Source organism: Pipistrellus kuhlii, unplaced genomic scaffold, assembly GCF_014108245.1.
Source record: "Pipistrellus kuhlii isolate mPipKuh1 unplaced genomic scaffold, mPipKuh1.p scaffold_m20_p_2, whole genome shotgun sequence".
NCBI lineage: Eukaryota > Metazoa > Chordata > Mammalia > Chiroptera > Vespertilionidae > Pipistrellus > Pipistrellus kuhlii.
The window spans coordinates 86,267,191-86,292,156 of NW_023425515.1; the positions used below are offsets into that span (position 1 = coordinate 86,267,191).

Here is a 24,966-nt window from a genome sequence, read left to right on the forward strand (position 1 = left end):
TTGACAAATACTACCATACAATGAGTTAAAGCAGGAATTTTGTCAAGAATGTGGTTGCTTTTAGTGATTCTATGAATTACAGACATTTTGTAAACATTTTGTAAGTGAATAGACTGATAATGATTACCAGGTTTTTAAATGTGTGTTCTCTTTGATTCAACAAATTTCATTTCTAGAATTTCTTTTAAAAATTGTACAACATTGCTTATTGATTTATTGTTTATAATAGTGAAAAACTGAAAACTAAATGTATGAGGATGCAGTTAAATAATAATGGTAATACTTTTAGCAATAAAGGTAGATTTAAATATAAATAAATAAATAATGATATATCGGTACAACAGATTAGTCAGGATGGCATATATTTTTATTCATTAACATGGAATGGGTGTCACTTTTTTAGATATAATAAAAGTCAGGTAAGTATCTAGTCACCTAGTACTCACAGTGCTGATCACTAGGTTTAAGAATTTTTCGTGATAACTTTTTTTTTATGTTTTATACTTTTCTCTATTGTTTGATTTTTCTATATGAATAAGTATTGGATACATGTTTAAATAACAATTTGTGGAGAAATTTTAAAGGTAATGTAGATGAGGTTTAAATTTTATTATCAGAATATACAGGGTAGGGAAAAATAGTTGTACAGTTATATATATATATATATATATATATATATATATATATATATATGTGTGTGTGTGTGTGTGTGTGTGTGTGTGTGTGTGTATGTATATATGTGTGTGTGTATATATATGTATATGTAAATATATATATATATTTTTTTTTTTTGCTAGATGGAAATTAATATGGTTTACCTTTTATAAGAAAAACTACATATATCTAAAAAATCAACCTCCCAAAAAAAGAATAAATAATTTACTAGAATTTTATTTTGGAAAATACACATTCATGTCCAATTATATATTAAATTCTTTCTCTCTAATTTTTTCAGATGATCCTGCCAAATTGACTTCTCAGTTTTGTTCTCCTTAATTTTATTGAGTAAAATATATTGCAAACACATACATTAATAAAAGGAAATCAAGGTATTAGTTTTCTATCACAAGCATTCCTAAAAATAAAAATAAGAATATAATTTTTCATTAACAATGGGTTATTATTGTAAGCCAGATAATTTTTCTCCACAAAAGAATGAAGATTAAATTTACATCCACTAAACGTCACTAACCCTGCTCAGAATATTGAGGATTCTGCTGATGACAAAAGAAAGATCTTTTTGTTGTTAAGTATGTCCAGATAATTGGAGTTAAAGGCATGCAGCTTACCTTCCCTGTGACTCTATAATGTTCTCACTATATTTATTTTTTAAAAATAATTAAATATAAGAATCCAGAATATACTATTTAATTTTGTATTATTTTCACAACATTGGTATAAATTTGTATATTTTGAATATTGTAAACTCAAAGAACTACAATTTCGCTTCAACATGGCATATTAGAGAAAATAAGCTTTCTTTAAGTTAGTCTACATTCTGACATTTTCTCTAACCAAATTTACAATGCAGTGAGGACTTAAGACAGTAGCTTAAACTCTGCATAATTTTATGAGAAAAATCCATCTCATTTATTTTAACAAGATAGTGGATGTATATATGAATAATTCTAAATCATTTTAAAAGTCATCCTGTTAAAAATGGTTCAAACAACAGATATTCTAACGAGAGAGTGCTTTCCCATAGTGAATAACGAGCAGAATTAAAATCTTGCCTTGTGAGAAAGAAACCAAATTTAGTGTGAAATTGAACACAACGGTCATGAACACTAGTTGAGTTCAGTATTGTGATCCTATTGTTCTTCATGACAGAAGGCGACAGACAGAATCTTTTTCCTTTCTTGAATCACTGAACTTTCACCAACAATCACAATAAATACGTTTTAGACATATGTAAATGTGGATACCCTTGGTACCAGGAAATCACAAAAATGTCCACTTAATTAACAAGTCTTTAGAAAGAAGTATTTCAACAGTTGTTAACATAGTTATCAATACTGTCTGGGATTGATTAAAATGAGTTGGGTCACTCAAACTCTCTGTATCACTTTTTTTCTCTCTCTGTAACAAATGGTACAGTTTTCTATAAAAGTTTCTCAAATTTGCACTTATTTTTCCCCATTAGTCATTTAAATTTGAAAAACAAACAGCTTATTTTAGCATCCACCTTCACTTGATAATTAGAAAAAAAGAAATAAGGAAAGGAAAGAAAGGAGGGCAGGAAAGGAAAGGAAAGGAAAGGAAAGGAAAGGAAAGGAAAGGAAAGGAAAGGAAAGGAAAGGAAAGGAAAGGAAAGGAAAGGAAAGGAAGGAAAGAAGAAGGAAAGAAGGAAAGGAAAGGCACGAAAAGGCAAGAAAGGAAAGGAAGCGAAGGAACGCATGCAGGGAGGACGGAAAGGAAGGAAGGTCCTTCGGACGGAAGGGAGGGAGATCGAACACACCAAAGGAAGGAGCCTGAGATTCAGTACTATTCCTGTTTTCTATTTAATTTGTTTAGCTTTTATATTTTAATAATCAAATTACTAAAGATTTGGAAACATACCTCTATATAATTAAAAGTTTTTAACAAGATTACAGTAACTAAAAGTAATCAAACTAGACATGATACTATTTATATTATGTCAATGCATTTTAGGTTTATATGAAAATATTATAATTTTTAAAATGATATATATTAGCTAGTAAGAGGAGAAGACTGATTTAATGGAAACAAGGTTTCTACCTCTTGCTTTTTACTACTATATGGGGAAATGTCACTGCATTTCCTAATGATCGCCCTCTAGTGGATACCCTCTAGTCTGCATATAAAGCTGTGTAAAGAGCAGTTTACTTTTCCATCAACAGCCGTAGGCAGCCTCTTTGTGAAGCATTCCTATAGATAATGTCTATGCCCTGAAAATATTTCAAGATTTTTATAGGAAGTCAGAGTAATCTATTTCTTGCACTATATAAATGTAAAATACGCATTCTAGTAACAATCTGTTGATGTTAACACTATAATTGCTCATTCATGATGTAAATGTTTTCTAAGAAAACACGAGCTTCTAAATATATAATTTTATATTAATTTATGTTTTTCCATATGTTATAAGTAATTATTAAAATGGTTAAAACTTTGAAAAGAGCTATTATCAAACCCCAACTTGAAATGTCCACTTTAACACATTTCAAGTTTACCCATTATGTTGAAAGAGTAAACCATAATTACTGATCTGCTTTTTAAATTAGTGTGTGTGTTTTATCAATCTATTTGGGTTCTTTTTTCCCCCCTAATTTTATCTTTATTGTTGAAAATATTACAGATGTCTCCCTTTTTTCCCATTGACCCCCCTATACTCCCACCTGCCCCTCCCAGGCCTTCTCCACACTCTTATCTATGTCCATGGGCTGTGCCTATTCTATATAATAAAAGCCCAGTAGCCTAAATGGCAGAATGACCAGACCCATCAGTCAGCCAGTCGCTGTGACGTGTACTGACCACCAGGGTGCAGATGCTCATTATAGGAGCTGCACCCTGGTGGTCAGTGCACTACCACTGGGATGAGTGGCCAATGGGCAGGAACGTGGGCTGCAATAAACCTCCTCACTCCAGGCTCCTCCTCATCACTCCCTGCTACCTCCTCCGATGCCCGCAGGCGACACAGCACCGCCACCACAGCCGGGCTAACAGAGCTGATTCCAGAGGCTGGGAGGTGGGTTCCTGGGCAACGTGAGACTAAAGCCTACTCTGCCGCCTCTCAGTGCTGTTGTCCCTGGGCTTGGTCCTGACCGGGTTCCCTGGAGAGGCGAGTGCTCTGGCTCCACAGAAGATGCTGGGCCATGGAGCAGCTGCTCAGAAGGCAAGTCCACAGCCACTCAGCTGATGGGGAGGTGCTCCCACAGCAGGTCAATCCCTGAAGGTCATCCCCTTCCCACCAGTGCATGAATCCTATGCACCAGGCCTCTAGTATGCATGTAAGTTGCCCAATTAATCTCTTCCTTCCTATTTTCCCACCTCCACCTAATCTTTTTGGGTTCTTGTTTTTCACCTAAAAACTGGTTTAATATTATGTATTCCTTGTCTTTTTCTCTCTGTATCTATCTCTCTGTATCATCATCTATCAACATCATCATCTATATGTGTTTGTGTGTGTATTATTTGACCATATACTAGTATATGTATTGTTTTGAGAATATTTTATACCTTGCAATAGAAGCTCCTATTAGACTGGAAAGAGACAAAAGCCCTATTTAGAAATCTTAACAGACACATCACAGAATATATGGAAAATCCAGGAAATAGTGCCATTAAATTTCATTACTAGAATCCCAAAAGAACAAATTAACATTTTTAAGGCAATTTAACACTTTCTGGAGGAGCTTAGTTTTCTTAGTGGCATGCACTGAAAGAAAATGCTGAGAGACTTCCAGTTAAAAAGGAATTGTATCCTGCAAACTGTCCTGGGGGCACCACCCAATTGGTTTGTGCATGTTAGTATCACTACCTTTGATTCTTTGTCCCTAGAAAGCTTTGAAGGATTTCTTTGGCTATAAAATCATTGTCCTGAGACCTGGATAAAATTCCACATAATAACTTAGACAAGAGCAAGTCCATTTGTTCATTAACTAGTCGTGTGCTATTAAATGGCTACAAAGATATTCTATTGATCTTGGTACTCCCAAAGTCTAGCAGGTTAGTTGACTGATAATATGCTCTTACCAGTTGTTTGTATAATTAATGCATTAAATAATGGATACAGTATAGACATTATGAAAGTTTTTTTTATCACATTCGTTAAAATATAGACATGGCCTTGGTTATAGATATGATAAACTACATTCACCATTAATTAATCATTTTGCTAAAATTTATAGTAACAAAGCCATCAATTGTGAATAAGCTACACAGATATGCACTTTTATATTCATGTGTACTTTTTTAGCATTTGGTTAAGTATAGTTTCTCTTGTCTCCTTTCACTTGATAAAAATTGTTAGATTGTGCTACTTATTAGTCACTAGAAACAGAATTATCATCATCCTCTGAATTAAGAAAAACGTAGTTGTTCAATGTTTTAGTGCTATTTGCACAAAGTCTCCAATCTCTCTCAAAACTCAAAATTCATTAATCTCTCATGTGTTAGAGTTTCATATCAGGGAGAATCCTCTCTGTGTTCCTATTTTGATCCTGCTCGTGAAATCTTGCCTGAATTTTTTTGCTTCCACACTGCCAACACTTTCCCACCAGGCCTTTAAAATGAGTCTTATATCAGGTCTCTCTCATAAAGCTACAAGAGATTAAAACGTAACTCTGCCCAAACATAAATTAAATTAGCATGACTGATCCTTTTCCAATCATGTAAATTAGTGTTTCTAAATGTTTGTGGATTAAGATACCTTGCAAAGATTATATCAGGATAAATAGAAGTGTTCCATAATAACCAAAAAAATAGATAAATAAAGAGAGCTTAAATCTAGGGATTTGAATTATGTTATTTCAATGATTTAAGTGCTTGTTTTGTTTAAATATAAAGCAAGTATGCTCAATTAATATTTGACAAAAGAGACAAGAACATACAATGGAGTCAAGATAGTCTCTTCAATAAATGATGTTGGGAAAATTGGACAGATACATGCAAAAAAAAAAAAGAAACTAGACCACGAACTTACACTATACACCAAAAAATAAATTCAAAATGGATAAAGAACTTAAATGTAAGATGGAAAACCTTAAAAATGTAAGATGAAAAACCGTAAAAATGTTACAGGCAGCAAAATCTCAAACATATGCCAAAGCAATACCTTCACCAATACAGCTCCTAAGGCAATGGAAACTAAAGAGAAAATAAACAAATGGAACTACATCAAAATAAAAAGCTACTGTACAACAAAAGAAACCACCAACAAAACAAGAAAGCCCACTACATGGAAAAACATATTTACCAATGTTATCACCGATAAGGGTTTAATCACCAACATTTACAAGGAACTCATACAACTTAACAAAAGGAAGATAAACAACCCAATAAAAAAAAAAATGGGCAACAGACCTAAATAGATACTTTTTGAAAAAGGACATAAGGAAGGCCAAGAGACATATGAAAATTTGCTGTCACTAATCATCCGAGAGATGAAAATCAAAACGACAATGTGATTCCATCTCACACCTGTCAGAATGGCTATCATAAACAAATCAACAAATGACAAGTGCTGGGGAGGATGAGGAGAAAAAGGAACTCTTGTGCACTGCTGGTGGGAATGCAGACTGGTGCAGCCATTGTGCAAAACAATATGGTGTTTCCTCAAAAAACTAAAAATGGAACTCCCATTTGACCCAGTGATCCTACTTCTAGGAATATATCCCAAGAAACTAGAAACACCAATCAGAAATGATATATGCATCCCTATGTTCATAGCAGCACAATTCACCATAGCTAAGATTTGGAAACAGCCTAAGTGTCCATCAGCAGTTGAGTTGATTAAATATAAAGCAAGTGGGATTTTGAGTTTGGGAGGTTAAAATACTAGTCTTTTATGGTTTTACTCTTGGAAAAATTTGGGTATATTTCTAAAATAGTACCTCTCATTTCCATGCAAAAAAATATAGCTGAAAAATAATTTCTAAATAAAGATTAAAAAACATTGGCAACTGATATTATTTACTATAAATAAATTAGTATGTTATGTTAAATGTATAATTTTATTAAATTTACATTAATTTGTTATTTTATAGTGTTCCATATTAACTGTTTCTCTTATGAGAAAATAAAGATAATATGTCTGTTTCCTTTCTCAGGAGTGTGGACTTTTCAGACCTTTTTAACCAGAATCTCTTACTGAGTTCTGTTATGTACATAATAAACACTGTCCTGGGAGCTTGACACATGTTTTCTATGTAGAGTCTGATTGAGTCATTAAGAGTATGGATTTCAGAATCCAAATTCCTGGGCTCAACCCTCTGCTCCACAACTTAATAATTGTATACCTCTGGGCAAATTTTGTAATATAACTAAACTATAATAGAACTTACTTCATAATTCTGCTGTAAGAATATAGAGAAAGAATTCAGAAAATTTTCTGGCACAAAGAAAGCACTTATTAAACATTAGCTAATGTAAACATTCACAATAACCTGATAAGTTTTCTTCTTCTTCTTTTTTGTTTTTTTGTTTTATAGATGAGGAAATTGAAACAAAGATTAAATGACTTGCCCATTGTCACACAGCTAATGTCTGGTAAATCAGAATTCGAACCCAGCAACTATTTGTGTTTTCAGACAATAAACTAGACCACCTCATAATAATCCAGAAATGTTAAAGTTAGCAGGTTTTGCTTCTGGAGTCCACTAATGTAATTAAACTAATCATGTTTTAAAGCTCAGACTTCCAAGGTAAAAAACACTGGAATTCTTTATATTAATGTGGAAGTTAAAATAAGATGGGGAACTATTATGGCAGCAAATTTATCTTCTGTAGTAATAAAACAAATTCCCAGAGTTTAGCCAAGGACCAGAATTGAAATTTCCTTCATGAAAATCTTCATGTAGTTAATGGATTCTCTCCAGAGATACCTGTAGCTCCAGATAAAAAACTTGAGAGGACTTTCTTTCCCTATTGAATTAAGTAATATTTGTGAATTAAAGGGTATTTCAGTTGCATAAACTCTCTTTGCCACTGAGTGACCCATGTGGAATAAATTAGAACTTGGAGTTTAAGCTGGATTGGACCACAGTTCCTACCATTTCCCAAAGAGAAAAATTTTTAGTTAAGAATAAAATTGGATACTTACCTCACAGGGGAGATATGGTGATCATGAAGAATGAAATTGGCTGGTTTGTATATGGTGCTAAAAAAAAGTGTAGTTAAATGTTCAGTTTTGTTTGGTTCCAGATTTCCATCCTTTCATATATAAACTGCTTCTTAACCAGTTTATTTGCATGTCTTCTAAGTAGAAAAAAAAAAGTAATCTGTAGATAAATAAAAGTAGAATTCACTATTGATCAATAAATAAATAGATGATACAACAACAATTACTCACAAACCACCACAATTGAAAAAATTCAGGAAGTATTTACCTTGTAACAATTCTGCTTTCTGCCTAAGCACCAAATATCTTAAACCTTTTTATTTTTTACATATCCACTTACTACTCTTTTGCAGTTACTGTTTACAGATAATTTTTAAAATCAAAGTAAGCTAGACACATTTCCCCAACTTGTATACAAACCATTCCTCACAGCCTCATCAAACTTCAACCGTCAACTGTATGACGGTAGAATAATACATTTCATGAGGTACAGGAGATTTCATACCAAGAGCATAGCTCTCTCCAGAACACACAAGTAAGTACACAGTGGCAAGGAGGGATGGAGTGAGAAAGTGTTTTGGGGCGAGCTGAGAGTAACGTCCTTTGGACAGGCGAGAAGACAACTAACAGGACTATCTAACGAATGAGCTTCGATTTGGGATTTAGAATCACATTATGAGGCTCAGGACCTTTTCTTACATCTCCCATGAACATTTCTGCATGTGGTTTCAGCTTTTTGCATTAATCTAACACTCTGTAAGATACTCTTTGTTTTAAGAAAACTCATCTTCATCAATTTGATTATCATATAGTGAATTTATAACGTGTCCAATTTACAAAATTCACTAGGTGTTATGCTTGTAAAAATACAACTTTCCTTCACTCTTTAGGTTTCTACTTTCCCCTTGTACTTATGATTTGTTTAAACTTTAATGAATATTATAAATGCATAAGTAGAAAAAGATCTCCTTTGGACAATATGTGACTTTTCGTAAAAATGTTTAGTACAGTATTTTGGTGGGTCAGCTCTTTTAAATGTAGTAAGTCTCCAAAAAGAATTGTTTAAATTATTAAACAATTAAATATCCTAGCTATGGAATTTCTTTTTGACATCTTAAATGAGATAAATCATTTTACAAAAGGGAAGGTAATATTTTAAATACAGCTACTTAAATACCTTCCAATTAGTTTCCCACCTCTGAGATATAATTGACACATAACATTAAAATTTCAAATTATACATTAAGATAAACTGTTTATTTGTTATATTTACATATTGCAAAGTAATTACCTTTGAATTTTAACAAAGTTATGTTGAGGTTAGCTTTCTACTGAATGTTTTTTGTATACATATAATAATGAATGATAACAGAAAAATAAAATTCCCATTTTACCAAAACTTCTCACTTAAGAAAACATTAATAGACTCTTATAACAGTCTCAACAAGAATAAATGATCAATATAGGTAGTTGTCAATATAGTATTAATGTCTTGTTTTTAACAGTAATATGTCTTATCCTTTATAGTATTTTATGTAACACACATTTTCTTGATGTTACATCAAATTTCCCCATTCTTCCCTGATGTCATGAAGAAACTATCCTTTCCACACTGTCACACAAACTAGATGCCTATAAAATGAGCCATAAAATCAGCTCCTTCTTCAAGGCATGACCTGAAACTCCAGCCAGGCGGTGTGCACCCTCAGCTGAAGGTCTCCTTTGTGTTTGCCAGCACCACTGTGTCAGCTTTCTTGTGTTGGCAGCTTCGGGCTTTTCGGAGGAAAGCCCCAAAGAAAGTTGTTACCAGCATATATTCTACAGTTCACAGACTTTCAAAAAGGACACATTAAAAGAGTTAGAATCCCCAGGGCAAATGAGGAGATTAAGTAGCCTTCTCCCTAACAGAAGCCCCAATCAGACAATGGTTTGCATTGTGTATTCAGTACACTATCTCTTTCCAGCACTGAACTTAACTATTGTGCTCAAAGATTTGAGTTTACAAAGTATTTGGGGGGCTTTGCATAACGGTTCACTGGCACCACCGTTGACAGCCATCTGAATGTGGGAATTTTTTTTCAAAAGACGTGATGCCCACCAAATCACTGGCCTATTGTATGAATGCAATGGCAGCATCTTAGCATGGAAGGGAGGTCTGGAGAAGCCTGCACCAATATCTTTAGGAGCCTAATTTGTCACAAGAATACAAATTAAGGAAAGCAAAAGAAAAAGAAAAATTCTATCAGGAAAAATGTGTACTTTAACAGCCATATGACAGTAATGTGTGCCTATCTAATTAAAAGAGGTGCGTGGGTTTTTCATAAGACTTCTGGGACACTATAAATTGATTTTTTATGATGAAAATATTCAATTGTCCTGTTTTTTAAATGTATTCATGTAAGATGAAGTATATGTCTTCAAGCCTGAGGTTTAGATATAGGCACCAAATTGGGGCCCTTGGTTTAATTTGCCATATGAGGGAGCTTTGCTCCTCGGAGGTAGTACATTAAAATATATCCCAAGTTAAACTGCGAGTTCATGGTCAATATTCTAGAAAAGGTTAAGAAAAAATGTAATATTTAAATAAACATAGATTTTTCATTGCTCTAACCAACTGGGATGAAACTGTACTTATTTGGGTCACAGGATTTTTCATCTAAAGCAAAACGCCACCTTGAAAACATGAAAGCTGTATGAGTCAGCAGCGCTGTGACCTTTCCGAGTGTTTACTTAGCACTTACTCATTTCATAGAAGGATCAGACATGTTGCAACACGCATTAACAGCAATAATACTTCATGCAAATGTTGTTTTTCATATCTAGTGTCCATTTCTATATATTTTTATGCTTAGTCTTTAAACTTGATTTAAACATATAATTTAAGGCAGGATTTAAAATTTCAAGAAATCACATTAGGAACTGAGAAATATTCTACCTTTTTTTTAGTTGAAAAGATATGATGTCATTCTTTTTAGATTTTGTATCATATAACAAGATGCTTTATCATGTGAATGGCTAAAACACATACTTTCCTGAAAACTTGAGGAGCTAGCTCTCAATTTCTCACTATAATACAATAAAATGGTAAAATAACCTAACCAAAGTTAATATTAAGAAATAAAAAGCTAGGGGGGGAATGAAAAGCTTCTTGGAAATAAATTTTCCTTAGGAATGGTTTTCTATATGATGATTTTAATAGTATGTGTAAAACAGCCACAGTACTAATTTATTTTCTATTTTAAGCACACACTTAATGTCAGCTTTGTGGCATTTTTATGAGTTTATCATATGATCATCTTATGTTCAAGTTCTAATTTTTCTATGACTTGACACAGAGACTACATCATTAAAAATAATCATAACCAGGCTTGTTCCTGGGTATGTTTGTCATAATGTGTTTATCTGGACATTATAAAACTTACCTTGTGATCACTGAATTCAAGTAATAGACTCTAAATCTAACTTATAGTTATGGTCATGTTTTAAACTCTGGTGCCTTGAAAATATACTACCATCTGCTGAAGCTGGTTTGGCTCAGTGGTAGAGCATCGGTCTGCGTACTGAAAGGTCCCGAGTTCAATTCCGGTCAAGGGCATGTACATTGGTTGTGGGCACATCCCCGATGGGGGGTGTGCAGGAGGCAGCTGGTCGATATTTCTCTCTCATCGATGTTTCTAGCTCTCTATCCCTCTCGCTTCCTCTCTGTAAAAAATCAATAAAATATATTATAAAAAAAGAAAATATACTACCATCTTATTGATATGAATATCTTTGCAAAATTACATTGAGATTAGCTTAGGCACTTGATATAAATTTACTAGTAGGTTAAATTTTTGGTGATGTCTAATTTTACACCAGATCACAAAACAATAAGTAGATATTGAACACATTTCATTAAAAATATGCAGCTCCATAGAGAATTATTGAGAAGCATTGTTAAACAAACACAATGCTTATTCAATTGCTTCCTAAATTGACTGTGGAGTGGTCTCTCTTTTGACTTGTAACTATTCCACATTTACCCATTAAAAACTTTGGAACAGCCTTATGAAATAGATTAGAGTTTGCAAGCATTATTTCCTTAGAAAATCCTCTTGCCAAAATGAATGATTCTTATATTAAATTCAGTTATTTTATGTGTCTATAGAGTCTGTTCAGATAATTAATGTTATTTTTTATATTTTTAAGTTCTAGAATTTAGACTAGGGGTTACTATGAGTAATATGTATCTAATATAACCTATACCTTTTTTTTTTAATGTGATCTTTATTGTTCAAAGTATAACAGATGTCCTCACTTTTATTTCCCATTGACCCCTCCACTCCATAATCACCCCTCCCAAGCCTGCACCACACTATTGCCTATGTCCATGGGCAATGCATATCTATAATAATGAAAGTATAATATGCTAATTAGACCAGATGACCTACCAGATGAAGCCAGGGCTGTGAGAGAAGCCTGGGTTCCAGGTTCCTGCTGGCAGCTGGATGGAAGCTTGGGTCTCAGGTGCCAGAGGGAAGCCAGGGCTAGCAGCTGGGGGAAGGAAGGCCTACTCTTGCACAAATTTTGTGCATTGGTTCTCCAGTATGCATTTAAGTTATTTGGTTGATCTCTTCTGATCTCAGCCTTCTCTCTGAGATTCCACAATCTGCTTCTATGTTTCCGGATCTATTTTGTTCATTAGTATATTTTGTTCATTAGATTCCACATATGAGTGACATCATGTGATACCTTTTTCTGACTGGCTTATTTCACTTACCATCATACTTTCAAGGTCCCTCCAATATTGTCTCAAAGAGTAATAGGTAGTTGTTTTTTACAGTCTCATAGTATTCCATGGTATAAATGTACCACAGTTTTCTTACCCACTCTTCTACTGATGGGCACTTGGGCTATTTCCAAATCTTAGTTATTGTAAATTTTACTGCTATAAACATATGGGGTGCATATATTCTTTCTTTCTTTTCTTTTCTTTTAAATATATTTTATTGATTTTTCACAGAGAGGAAGAGAGAGGGATAGAGAATTAGAAACATTGATGAGATAGAGTCATTGATCAGCTGCCTCTTGCACACCCCCTACTGGGGATGTGCCTGCAACCAAGGTACATGCCCTTGACCGGAATCGAACCCGGGACCTCTCAATGTGCAGGCTGACGCTCTATCCACTGAGCCAAACTGGTTTTGGCCATATATTCTTTCTTATTGGTGTTTTGGATTTCTTAGGATGTATTCCTAGAAGTGTGCTTCTTGGATCAAATGGGAGTTCCATTTTTAATTTTTTTAGGAAATTCTAACTTTTTTCCATAGTGACTGCACCAGTCTGCATTCCCTCCAGCAGTGTACTACAATTCCTATACTTTTTAAAGAAAATGTGACTTTTTAAAAGATGAATAAGATCAAAGTATTTGTAATAAATACTTTTATTATGGGCTTCAGTATTGTGATGTTTAACACAGTAGGTCATTATCAGTGCCTGGGGCCAATTGAGGTGGGCTGGCTGGAGGGAGGGGCCTTGGGAAGTTGGTCCACTAGTTGGGGGGAGGGGTCTTGGGAGGTTGACTAACTGTGGGAGGGTGGCTATAGGAGCACACTGACCACAAGGGGGCAGTTCTTGCTTTGAGCTTATGCCCCCTGGTGGTCAGTACACATCATAGCAACCAGTCAACCAGTCATTTGGTCTTTCCGTCATTCGGTCATGCAGTCTTCAGTTGCTTAGGCTTTTGATAGAAGATAAATAGATAGATAGATAGATAGATAGATAGATAGATAGATGATAGATAGATACCAGTTTTATAAGTGTACTAGGGGTGTCGAACTCAATCAGAGAAGGGGCCAAAATCTAAAATCCAGCCTAAATCGCGGGCCGAATGGTTTACTGAACAGTCATAAACTCTCATTGTGATGGAAACGCAGCGGAGTGCAGTGATGACAGCGCGGTGCGGGCCACATTGCAAGGCCTGGTGGGACAGATTTGGCCCGTGGGCCTTGTGTTTGACACATGTGGTGTACACTATTATTTATTTGAGATAATATTTACCTGATATTTTTACTCCAACTTTTGAGTATTCTGTTTCTTAATGTACCATGTAATTATTAAGTACAGGAACTATTATGCCTTGAAACTCTAGAGGCAGTAGAACATGATGGGACATCCTATAGCTCTCTCTTGGCTGGGATGTGTAAACTCCATATACAATTTCAGCTTTTGTTGTTAATCATCCAGAATAAGGTTTTCAAACTCACTGACTAAAGCCCTTCGAATGCTTAGATTGGCAAAAAAAAAAAAAAAAAAAAAAAAAAATGTCTACTGTTTGTTTTAATTTAATTTAAAGGACAGTGCATGTTGTAGCCATTACAAGGTTCCACCCATAAACACTGAACAGTCCTACTTGTGTGCAATAGTAGTTCTTTACAATTCAGTAACACCTTGATACTTCATTCACATTCAATCAACATTTTAAATTGAGAAGTTAACACACTAACACTCATATGTGTTTAGAGTTCATATATTTAGATCCAATATGTTGATATATCACAAGTATATAATACAAACTAATTATGACAGTCAGAAAACTCTATTTTACTTTATTTTAGTCCCTTTCTTGTGAGTTTTAACTAATTTTAATAATTATTTTTCTACCGTTATATAATTTTTAGAATCCTAGCTTAAGAATAACATTAAAAATAATCTATTCTAGGACTCTATGTAAATATTTCTCTCAATAATATTATCTAATAGAAGTCCTCCAAACTCTGAGTGAAAGTCTCAGAACAAAGGAGTTACTGTCTCTTAATTGCAGCCTATTCTAGTGTGGAGATTCCTACCTGCTTGATTCTTCTTTCATATATTTAACAAGTTCATCCTCTACAAATGAGAGCCATTCTTGCTTTTATTTTTCCATCTAATGCAACACATAGTATTGGCATTACTCCACTAGATGTCATATATGTAGCTCTTCTTCCATTCCTTTAATATATCCTTTGACTTCACTTATGAAAGGATATGGCATTAAATATCACACCATATTTATTTATATATACATATCACACCATATTTATTTATATATACATATCTATATATAGATATATAGATATATTTAAATATCCTAGTCAATTGATCAGCATTCACTTGTTATCACAAGCCTCATCCTTCTTTATGAATTCATCAAATTTGGTTGTAGTATATAGAGTTCACTGAATTAACAAATTCATCTAGTAATATCCAAGGCACAATTTGGCAAATCTTGCATTATAGGTAACTTGAATGTATGTCTAAAATCATGTGTTTCTATAATAATAACTGCATGTTTTCATAGGAGAAAATAGGGGGGGGAAAGGTTAGCAGTAAAATTCAGCTAAACATAGATTATTATATTTATAAGTTAATGTTTATTAATTCTTTTACTTCTAATAAACTGATTTCAAATGGATATCAGTACATAAAAATTTTATCCTGTGGTTCAAACCAACAGTATTTGGCAACACTGAGCTGTGATGAATACCTCACATCCACACCCCAAAACTTTAAATATTTATAGGAGCCAGGCAAAAATATAACTGAGTGAAATTGACAAAGTCTAAAACAAAAAGTCTAAAACTGTGGCACACTTGATTGAACATGAACCATCTAAACAGAGCAACTGCAACTCATTTCTTACCAACAATCCAAAAGAAGAAATGTGGGCCGCTTGTGGCCATATTTCAAATGTCTTTGTTTTTAAATGTTGACTAGAAATGACTTTTTTTAATTTGATCACTTCTCAGTCTTTTGGCTAAGTTCAAGAGTAAAAAATTTATGAGCATCCACATATACATTGGCTTAATTCTTTCCTTGGTCAACAAGTTAAGCCAATGCAAAAGAGTTTCTATGACATATCTGAGGTAAGTATGTCCAAGTCTCATAGTAAGAGCTTTTTAACTAATTATGTCCCAAAAGGTTTGTGAAATTCAAAGAACAGAGATAATTAAAATCAAAATATCTTAGTCCATCAGGTTGCTGCAACAGAATACAATAGACTGGTAGTTTATAAACAACAAATATGTTTCACATTGTTCTAGAGTTGGGAAAGTCTAATATAAAGACACCAAAGGATTCAGTGTCTTTGAGGGTATGTTTCCTGGTTCATAAGCAGCCACCTTGTCCCCTTGTGCTCACATGGTGAAAAGACAGGGCAGTTCTTTTGATTAGCTTTTTAGATCAGGTAAATACTCAAAGCTTCCAGAACCCACCTCTGCCTACAGTTCCATTGACACTCAGACTTGATTAGCCTTGGGCTATTGATGACAGGGATGGGTGAGAAGTCTTCTAATAGGAAGGGGAAATTGTCTTCCCACCAGGCAAAACTCTCCTGGATAGCAAAGGTTCTCTGAAGGAAGATTTCCTCTGCAATGTGAGGGAATGACTCAGCACAGAAAATCAGGGTGACTGCCCTTCGAGCTCCAACCCAGAGCCCACAACCCTGGCTTCTCACAGAACTCTATTCCGCTCTGCCTTCCTTCTGCTGGAGCCCAAGATGAGTGGCACATGAAATTTTATATATTAGTCCTTTAAGAGAATTCCTACTACAGCTATCTCTCACCAGCAGACAGCAACCCTGATGCTTTTCATAGCCAGGTGTTATATGGGCACTTTTCTCAGTTCTAGTGCTCTTGGCTAGGGAGCCCAGCTTGGAATTTAGACCCCAGAGTTATCAATGGGAACTCTACACAATTAAGATATCCCTTAGAGGCCCTCACGTGAGCAGAAGCTTACGCGTTTAGACGTCCTTCTAATCTTCATCTTTGTTTGGTCGCTTGCCACCTGCCTATTCCCCATCGTGCGGGTGGGCCTGTAGCTAGGGAAGGAGGAGGAGCAGGCTGGCTGTGTGGCTGCTGGTGTGGTGATCGGGGCTGGCGCCTGCTACTGTATATACAGACTGAGCTGGGGAAGAGATGACAACGAGAAAATCTGGGACTACAATGATGATGACGAAGATGGGGAATCTAGTGATATTATAGAAATTGGGGTGGAGGCTGGGAAAGGAGCTAATACTGCAGTGGGGGGCAGAGCTAGATTTCAGGGTGACTCAAAGGCCAAAGTTAAAGTGGGCAAGGAACTCAAGAGTGGTCCAGATATAAAAATGGAAGCCCACTCAGGAACCCAGAGAGGAAGTGGCCTAGAGGCCAAGGCCAAGGCCCTTTTCAGCACACTGAAGGAACAGGCAAGTGCAAAGGCAGGCAAAGGGGCCAGGTTGGGTACCATCTCAGGGAGCAGGACTCTTGCATCGAGTTTACCCTGCCCAGGAGGCAGGGGTGGAGGCTGCCACCCCACCAGGAGTGGAGCTAGGGCTAGGAGCAGGGCAAGTGGAAAGTCCAAGGGAAAGGTCGAAGCCAAGTGCACCAGAACTCCAGCTACCACATGGCCTGTTCACAGGGGCAAGTTCAACTTTCCCTATAAAATTGGTGATATTTTAGGTGCTACAGACCTTCAAAAGGTCCTTGACATCCTGGAAAGAACAAGTGATCCTTTTATTCAAGAAGTAGCCTTGGTCACTCTTGGTAACAGTGCAGCATATTCATTTAATCAAAATGCCATTCGTGAATTGGGTGGTCTCCCAATTATTGCAAAACTGATAAAAATGAAAGATCCCATTATTAGAGAAAAGGCTTACAATGCTCTTAATAACTTGGGTATGAATGCTGAAAATCAGGGCAAGATTAAGGCATATATCAGTCAAGTGTGTGATGACACCATGATTTGTTGCTTGGACTCAGCTGTGCAGATGGCTGGACTAAGACTGTTAACCAACATGACAGTGACTAATCATTACCAACATTTGCTTTCCTATTCTTTTCCAGACTTTTTTGCTTTGTTATTCCTGGGAAATTACTTCACCAAGATTCAGATTATGAAACTACTTATAAACTTTATTGAAAATCCAGCCAGGACAAGAGAGCTGGTCAGTTGTAAAGTACCATCAGAATTGATTTTCCTCTTTAATAAAGAATGGGACAGAGAGATTCTTCTTAATATCCTAACCCTATTTGAGAATATAAATGATAACATAAAAAATGAAGGGCTTGCATTATCCAGGAAAGAGTTTAGCAGAAGTTCAATTTTTTTCTTACTTAAAGAATCTGGGTGTGTGTTAAAAAAATTAAAGCATTAGCAAATCACAGTGATCTGGTGGTGAAAGTAAAAGTTCTCAAAATACTGACCAAACGCTAATCAGGGGTCTGTCTCAAATAATATAGAGATATGTTTTTTAAGTTTGCACTTGGGAAAAATACATTTTGTAAATTCTTTGTTTTTCACTGTGATTATATGGCATAGAGATACTTTCAGCTGCTATTTTGGAATAATGAATATCACAGATCAATAGTAATGCTGGCTGTGATGGTTGGTTTTAGGCTGGACCATTTTAAGGATGCCAAATGAATACTAAAGCTTGTAAAAACAAAGCACTTAGTGGATTCCATCTTGCTACCTAGATTGAGATATTTTTACTCTTTACCTAAACTGACAGCAAACTAATCATAAATAACCTACACTTTTGTATTGGTTTATATTTGTTAATCTTTAAACTTGTGTTTTATCAATAAAGTTATGTGTTTTAACCAGCAAAAAATAAAATAAAATAAAGTTATCATGTTCTTAAAAAAAAAAAAAAAAAGATATCCCTTAGAAACTTCAGCTGTAGTCTATGGAGCCCGGCCAGCCCTTTCAGGCCTCTGCACTGACTACCAGTCTCTATGTGGTTTCCACTTTGCATCCTTGATTATCAGGGTTCCCTCCAACTAGTCTTCAGTTGATTTTTCAGGGTGGTTTTTCTGTATTTAAGCTGTATTTTCATTTTGTTCCTGAGATAGTGTCAGTGTAGCTTCCACTTTCTCTGCCACCATTTTGGAATAAAATTTAACATATTTAAATTTACCAAAGTCTTCATGAAAAATATATCATTGGGAAGAACCATTAAAAGACAAGATTTTAGTTTGCCAAGATGGAGGGAATTAACATCTTTAGTAAGACATAAGATTTCAAAACACAGGATATTTTTAGAGGAGAAGATAGATCAGACATTGTTGTAGCACTTTATTTATTTAAGGAATTATGGGTCATCAGTGCATCCACTAACAAATATTTAGCAAAAGTTATATACTATGCATTAATATCTGTACTGTATAGAATACAATGGTAAAGTAAGCAGTCAGAGGGTGTGTGTGTGAAAGAGATAACAGATTCACCTTACCTAAGACACAAATAACATGTCTAGAAGTTACCATAAAATTCGTGGAATATATATTTTAAACTCAGTAAGGACACATATGTAATGCAGTAATCAATAAAGAGGAAAAAAATATTTAAAGCAACAACAACAAATCATTGGAGTTGGTAAAACCAGAGCAGTGATAACATATTTGATAATAGTAATATGGAAAATGAGTAATATGGAAAATAAAAAATTGAAACAGGATAACCAATAAATAAATATTAATAGCATGAATAACTTCAAAACCATTTGAGGAAAAAGATAGGAGTAGTAAAGAAGCATAATGAAAAAAGATCAGAAAGTGAATGGATAAAAAAGAAACAAAAAGAACATAAAATAAAACATTATATTGCAGTTATATGTTCAAGTAGTAATAACAATTACTACAGTTATTGTTTCCCAGGAGATACTCCAATATACTAATTAATTCAGTATGTAGTTACCAGATTTTTGGGTGTTTTTTTTTTACATATTATCAGATTTTTTTTATTTTTTTTATTTTTTTTACATATTATGAAACTGAGGCACAGAAAGGCTAGGAGATTCTCTCAAAGTGAATATTAATTTTCAAAATGATATTTAAATGCAGTCTGGAGTGAGAGTCTGTTTTGTAATCACTATTGCCTCTCTTTAAAAAGAGCAGCTTGTGATGAAATTTAAGTAGTGCATAGGCCAAGTGTTGACTTTGTTGAAATTGTCAAGAATTTTCATCTTAATCTGAGATTAAAAGGTTGTAAATAGTAAATACACCAAGAAGAAAGAAGTTGAAGACCATGGAGGGAAGGTCCCAAATGGTCAGTAGAGAATTACAAAGCTGAGAGAGAAGAGGATGAGGTTAATTCTATTACATGAAAATGTAAAATGTTACACAGTCAAAATTAACAGGCCACAGGAAAAAGATAGATAGATGACAGTTGATAAGATGATAGATGATAGATGATAGATGATAGCTAGCTAGCTAAATGATAGAAGATAGATAGATAGATAGATAGATAGATAGATAGATAGATAGATAGATGATAGATACTTTAAGATCTGTAGTTTGTATAATTTGAGGAATGGAAATGTTATTAACAGAAAATAAAAACCCTGTCTGCATGTGCTAACTGGAGATATGTGAATACCTGAATCTGTGTTAAATTTGGAATATTAGTTATAAATTCAGACATATTCTTTAGTAAATTTAACGGAACTTTAGTATCTGTAAAGGGTCACAAGTAATCATTTGTCACTATATTGAGATGATATTTATTAAATGAAGGAATAAGAAAATAAAGGAATCTAAATGCAAAGAGCCTATGGATATTAAAAATTTAGGGTGAAGAGAAAGAATACATGATAATAGAAAGACGAAGTTTTAGGAAGTGCAGTTGGCAATGTTAAATATTTTAGAAGTTAAGAAAGTTCTGAATATTCATTAGGCCAGGTAAATAGGGTGATTGATCATTTTATAACAATGATTAGGAAAGTTAGAATGCAAAAGTTTTAAGAGTTAAGACAATGAGGAAAACTTGTATTCTTACTGGACATTTAGAGAGTAAATGGAAAAGTTGAGATAAAGAAAGTTTCATTGAAGAGCATAATCATGTAGGAAGAACTAGATTTAAGACCATCCATAAAATTAATCTATGCAAGAAATAAACTGTCTGGGGGAACTTTATAAGGGGAAAATATAAAGTTTTAGTGAAATAATAAGCTATATAAGAGTGAAGATAAAGATACATGTCATAACCACATTTCATTAACTTATAGGTAAAACTGTTTGAGAAAAAAGGAGATAAGATACTTTAAAAAATAAAGAAGTTTTCCTAAGTCAACAGGAATACAGATAAGAACCTTATATTTTAGCAATGTTCATAAGGCCATATCACTCACTGGATGAGAGGTTTGTCTAACTGAGCAGGAGGGTTAGAGGAGAGGAATCTGTGTCTTTATATATTTTGTTTAGGCACTTTGATATCGAGCCTCCAAAATTACCTCCAGTGGCCAACACATATTATTTACACCCTCCCACACTGTACCATAGATGGTCCACCTAGTTAATAGCATATGCCAGAAGTGGTAGTATGTCACTATGTATTAGCTTATGAATGACTATTTTCAATCTTTCATACTTACACACACACACACACACACACACACACACACACACATTCTCTGTCTTGGATCACTCACTCTGGAGGAAGTTGGCTGTCATGTTGTGAGCATCTGTACAGGGTGAGGTAAGAGGCCGTAGCCTTTGATCAGCAGCTAGTGGGGAATGGAGGGCTGCCCACAACCATGTAAGGGAGCTTCGACGGATCATCCCACACCAGCCAAGCTTCCAACAACTGCAGCCCCAGCCAACATCTTGACCACAAGTTCATGAGAGACCCTAACAGAACCAGTCAACTACACCACTTCCAGATTCCTAACTCTCAAAAATCATATAAGATAATAAGTGTTTGTTTTCTAAGCTTTATTTTATTTTTCAGTTAAAATGATAAATTTATTTAAACAACTTGAAAAAGATCCCGAGTCACATTTTAACATAGCAGATGGAGACAGTGCAAACAAATGTATTAAAAAAATGTTCACCATAAAAAAGGCCTAGGTAGATGGAATTAAGATGAAAGCGAGTTAACATTATATGCATTTCTGGGGTTACTATTTGAAAAGTTTAACCATCGTATGTCCTTGCACAGTAACAGAAAAAAATGGAATTTTTATATACTGTGGGTTAGTGGAGAGGCAAAGGGAATGACCATTTTGGATCACAGTTCCACATATCTTAAATGTAAAACATTCATCTACACAATGTTTGAAAAGTAAAACATCTGTCTGTATAGAGAACTGAATACAAATATTCCCAGAAGATCCTATCTAATAACAAGGAAATGTGCAAATTAATCATCACACTGTCACAAAGATGGCGGCACCCATAGCCACAAGGTGGCAGTGGAGAGTCCCCTCAGCCCTGCTGGATTCCCCCAGTCCTTTCACCCCCGCTGGCGGGTGAGGTGGGCAGCAGGCCATCAGCAGCCGAACCCACCTTCAGACCCCCAGCCGCCCAGGGCCAGCCAAGGGGCAGACAAGCCCTGGATGGTGGCTGCCCAGCCTACACCCCAGGCACAGGTAAGCCTGTTTTTTAACAACAATAGAGAATTAATAGAAGTATTGCAACTATCATACAGACTACAAAATTATTTCATTCTTAAAACAAGTTGAAAATAACTCATGTTGTTTAACTTGAGAATACTGGTGCTGGGAAGGACCTTAGAATTTGTTATCCATCCCTTTTATTTTGTAGGAAGTGATCTGAGATTCAATCAAGTTGAGTCAGTTGCCCAAAGTCAAATAACATAATTGACAGGATTTAAATTTTACCACAGGTCTTTTGTCTTCCGGTTCAATACAAATTTACTACTCCATGCAATAATTATGAGACACATTTCATGAAGACTATCTCTTTAGAAGTATCTTTAAATTATAAAATTTAAAATCTCCCTGTGGAAAATTCACCTAATAGAAAAGTAATCTTCTGTTACTTTGGTGACTGAGTTTTGTCTTAATACAGTTTCTATAAAGAATTTAACACTCATTAAGGGAATTTGCAACAGAATAATTGTTTTCTTATACAAGTATTATATGTTTTGCTGATTCCTTAAAACCATGAGACATATCTTTGTAATTGGAAAAACGGTATAGTGTCATAGAGCATTTGAAATTAAAAATAATTTTATTTTCCTGCCTTTTGTGTCCTCCAGAAAAATGGACATTTAAAAGACTCGTGACTCACAGTAAGAAAGACACAATTATTTCTTTAATAGTATCTAGTCAGATCTGGAAACCTTTTATGTGCTTCCTGGAAATATTAAAGAAATCATAAGGCTTTTTAGTTGTTAAAGACCCTTACTGTTTCTACCTTGCTTCAATTCCACCTTCACTTATCCAGCATTGCAGCAAAGCTGCACCTTTAAGCATATTCCAGCCTAATAATCAGGTATCTGCTGAGAATGATGCCAAGTTGTCTAGGCATGTGTGGGCTTTCTCTGAAATATTATCTGTCTTAAATCTTCTTAAATGATACATCTTCAAATGTGATCTGTGAGCTTCAAGTGTCTTCTGTGAGCTCATTATTATGGTAAAAAGAACAAAGGGACAAAGGATGGTAAGCGGGAACCTCCTGCTTGAATTTGTCAGATAAAGTCAGACAAAATTAGTTTACTCTGAGAAAGATTTCTTTTTGTTATAAAGGAATATGTTGGTAATAGTGCTTATGGGCACATTTTTTAAAATGTCATGGAAATAAGACTTATCATTAGCAACTTGATTAAAAGTAACAGAATAACATTTTAGCCTCTTTTTTTTGATAAAATAAAACAATAATACACAAAACCAAAGCAAGCACATGCATAGTTCATTGAATAATTACAGACTATCGTGTAACCCAGGCCAAGAATTAGCATGATGCCGGTTACCTTAGAAGCTTCACCACATGTGTCCCATGCAAGTCACAAATCCCTTATCCCAGCCCAAAATAGCCCAGTATTTTTGGTTTTTATAATAATCTTCCCCATTTTTCTTTGTGATTTATCACACAAATTTGCATCTTAAAAACACTTTAGTGATATTCTTTTATTATGTTTTTATTGATTTTACAGAGAGAAGAAGGGAGAGGGAGGGAGAGTTTGAAAAATTGATGTGAGGGAGAAACATCTGTTTTCTGCCTCCAGCATGCTCCCTGCTGGGGGTGGAGCCTGCAACCTTGGCATGTGCCATGACCCAGATAGAACCAGAGACCTTTTGGTGCATGGAATGGTGCTCAGCCAACAGAGCCACGCCAGCCAGAGCTTGTGTTATTATTTTTAATGGAATATGTCCTTTAGGGATCAATTAATATGCAGGTTTCCTTTCAGCCATTTACTTTCTTACAGCTTATCTGTTGAGGAACCCAAGTCACTTGACCTGCAGACTTTTCCATATTTTCTGTAAATTGGCAGCTAAACCCAATACATTGTTCAAAGTCAGATTATATCTACATGGTAAGTCTATAGTTTTGTAAATAGAAGGCATACAATGTCTGTGTTTCACTTTTATTAATGTAAACTGCCTAGATCTATTAATTCCTTGGAATTTGCAAAATGATAATATCCTAAGCAGATTTATAATTTTGATTTACTGACTAGAATGATTTAATTTAATCATTATTTATCATTTGGCTATCCAGTGATAGCATCCATATAGAAAAATTGAATAGGCCCATAACTATTGATGGGATTGATGCAGTAATAAAATTCCCAGCAAATAAAAGCTCTGCTCTGGATAGCTTCACAGGGGAATTTTACCAAACCTTTAAAGAAGAGCAACACCTATTCTCAAACTATTCCAAAAGACCCAAATAGAAGGAACATTTCCAAGCTCTTTTTAGCAGGCTCATGTTAGCCTAATTCCTAACCAGATAAAAACAATATAAAGAAAGAGAATTACAGACCAGTATCCCCGGTGAATATAGATGCTGAAATTCTCAATGAAATATTAACAAATCAGATCCAGCAATAAATTAAAAAGATCATACACCATGACCAAATGGGATTTATTCTAGCCATGCAAGGCTGGTACAATATTCACAAATCAATAAATGTAATCTATCATATAAACAAATTAAAATATAAAAATCACATTGTCATATAGACACAGAAAAGGCATTTAACAAAATATAACACCCATTTTAAAAAAAAATCTCTCAGCAAAGTGGGAATAGAGGGATCAATACCTCACACAATAAATGCCATCTATGACAAACCTATAGCCAGTAATGGGCAAAACTAAAACCATTTCTCCTAATAAGAGGAACAAAACAGGAATGTCCATTTTTAACCCTCTTATTCAATATAGTGCTGGAAGTACTAGCCTCAGCAATCAGAAAAGAAGA

At 34.7% G+C, this 24,966-nt stretch overlaps 2 protein-coding genes across 5 annotated transcripts in view; both read left to right on the forward strand.

The window, feature by feature from the left end:
* Window positions 1-24,966, forward strand: part of ROBO1 (roundabout guidance receptor 1) — a 997,335-nt gene that overhangs the window by 514,939 nt on the left and 457,430 nt on the right. The gene's annotated exons all lie outside the window — the stretch shown is intronic.
* LOC118724795 (armadillo repeat-containing X-linked protein 1-like) lies at window positions 15,655-18,410 on the forward strand. The gene is given in 3 exon segments (XM_036448477.2): window positions 15,655-15,684; window positions 16,638-17,922; window positions 17,925-18,410. Coding segments are annotated over 3 exon segments (1,401 nt in total). The 3' UTR covers window positions 18,011-18,410.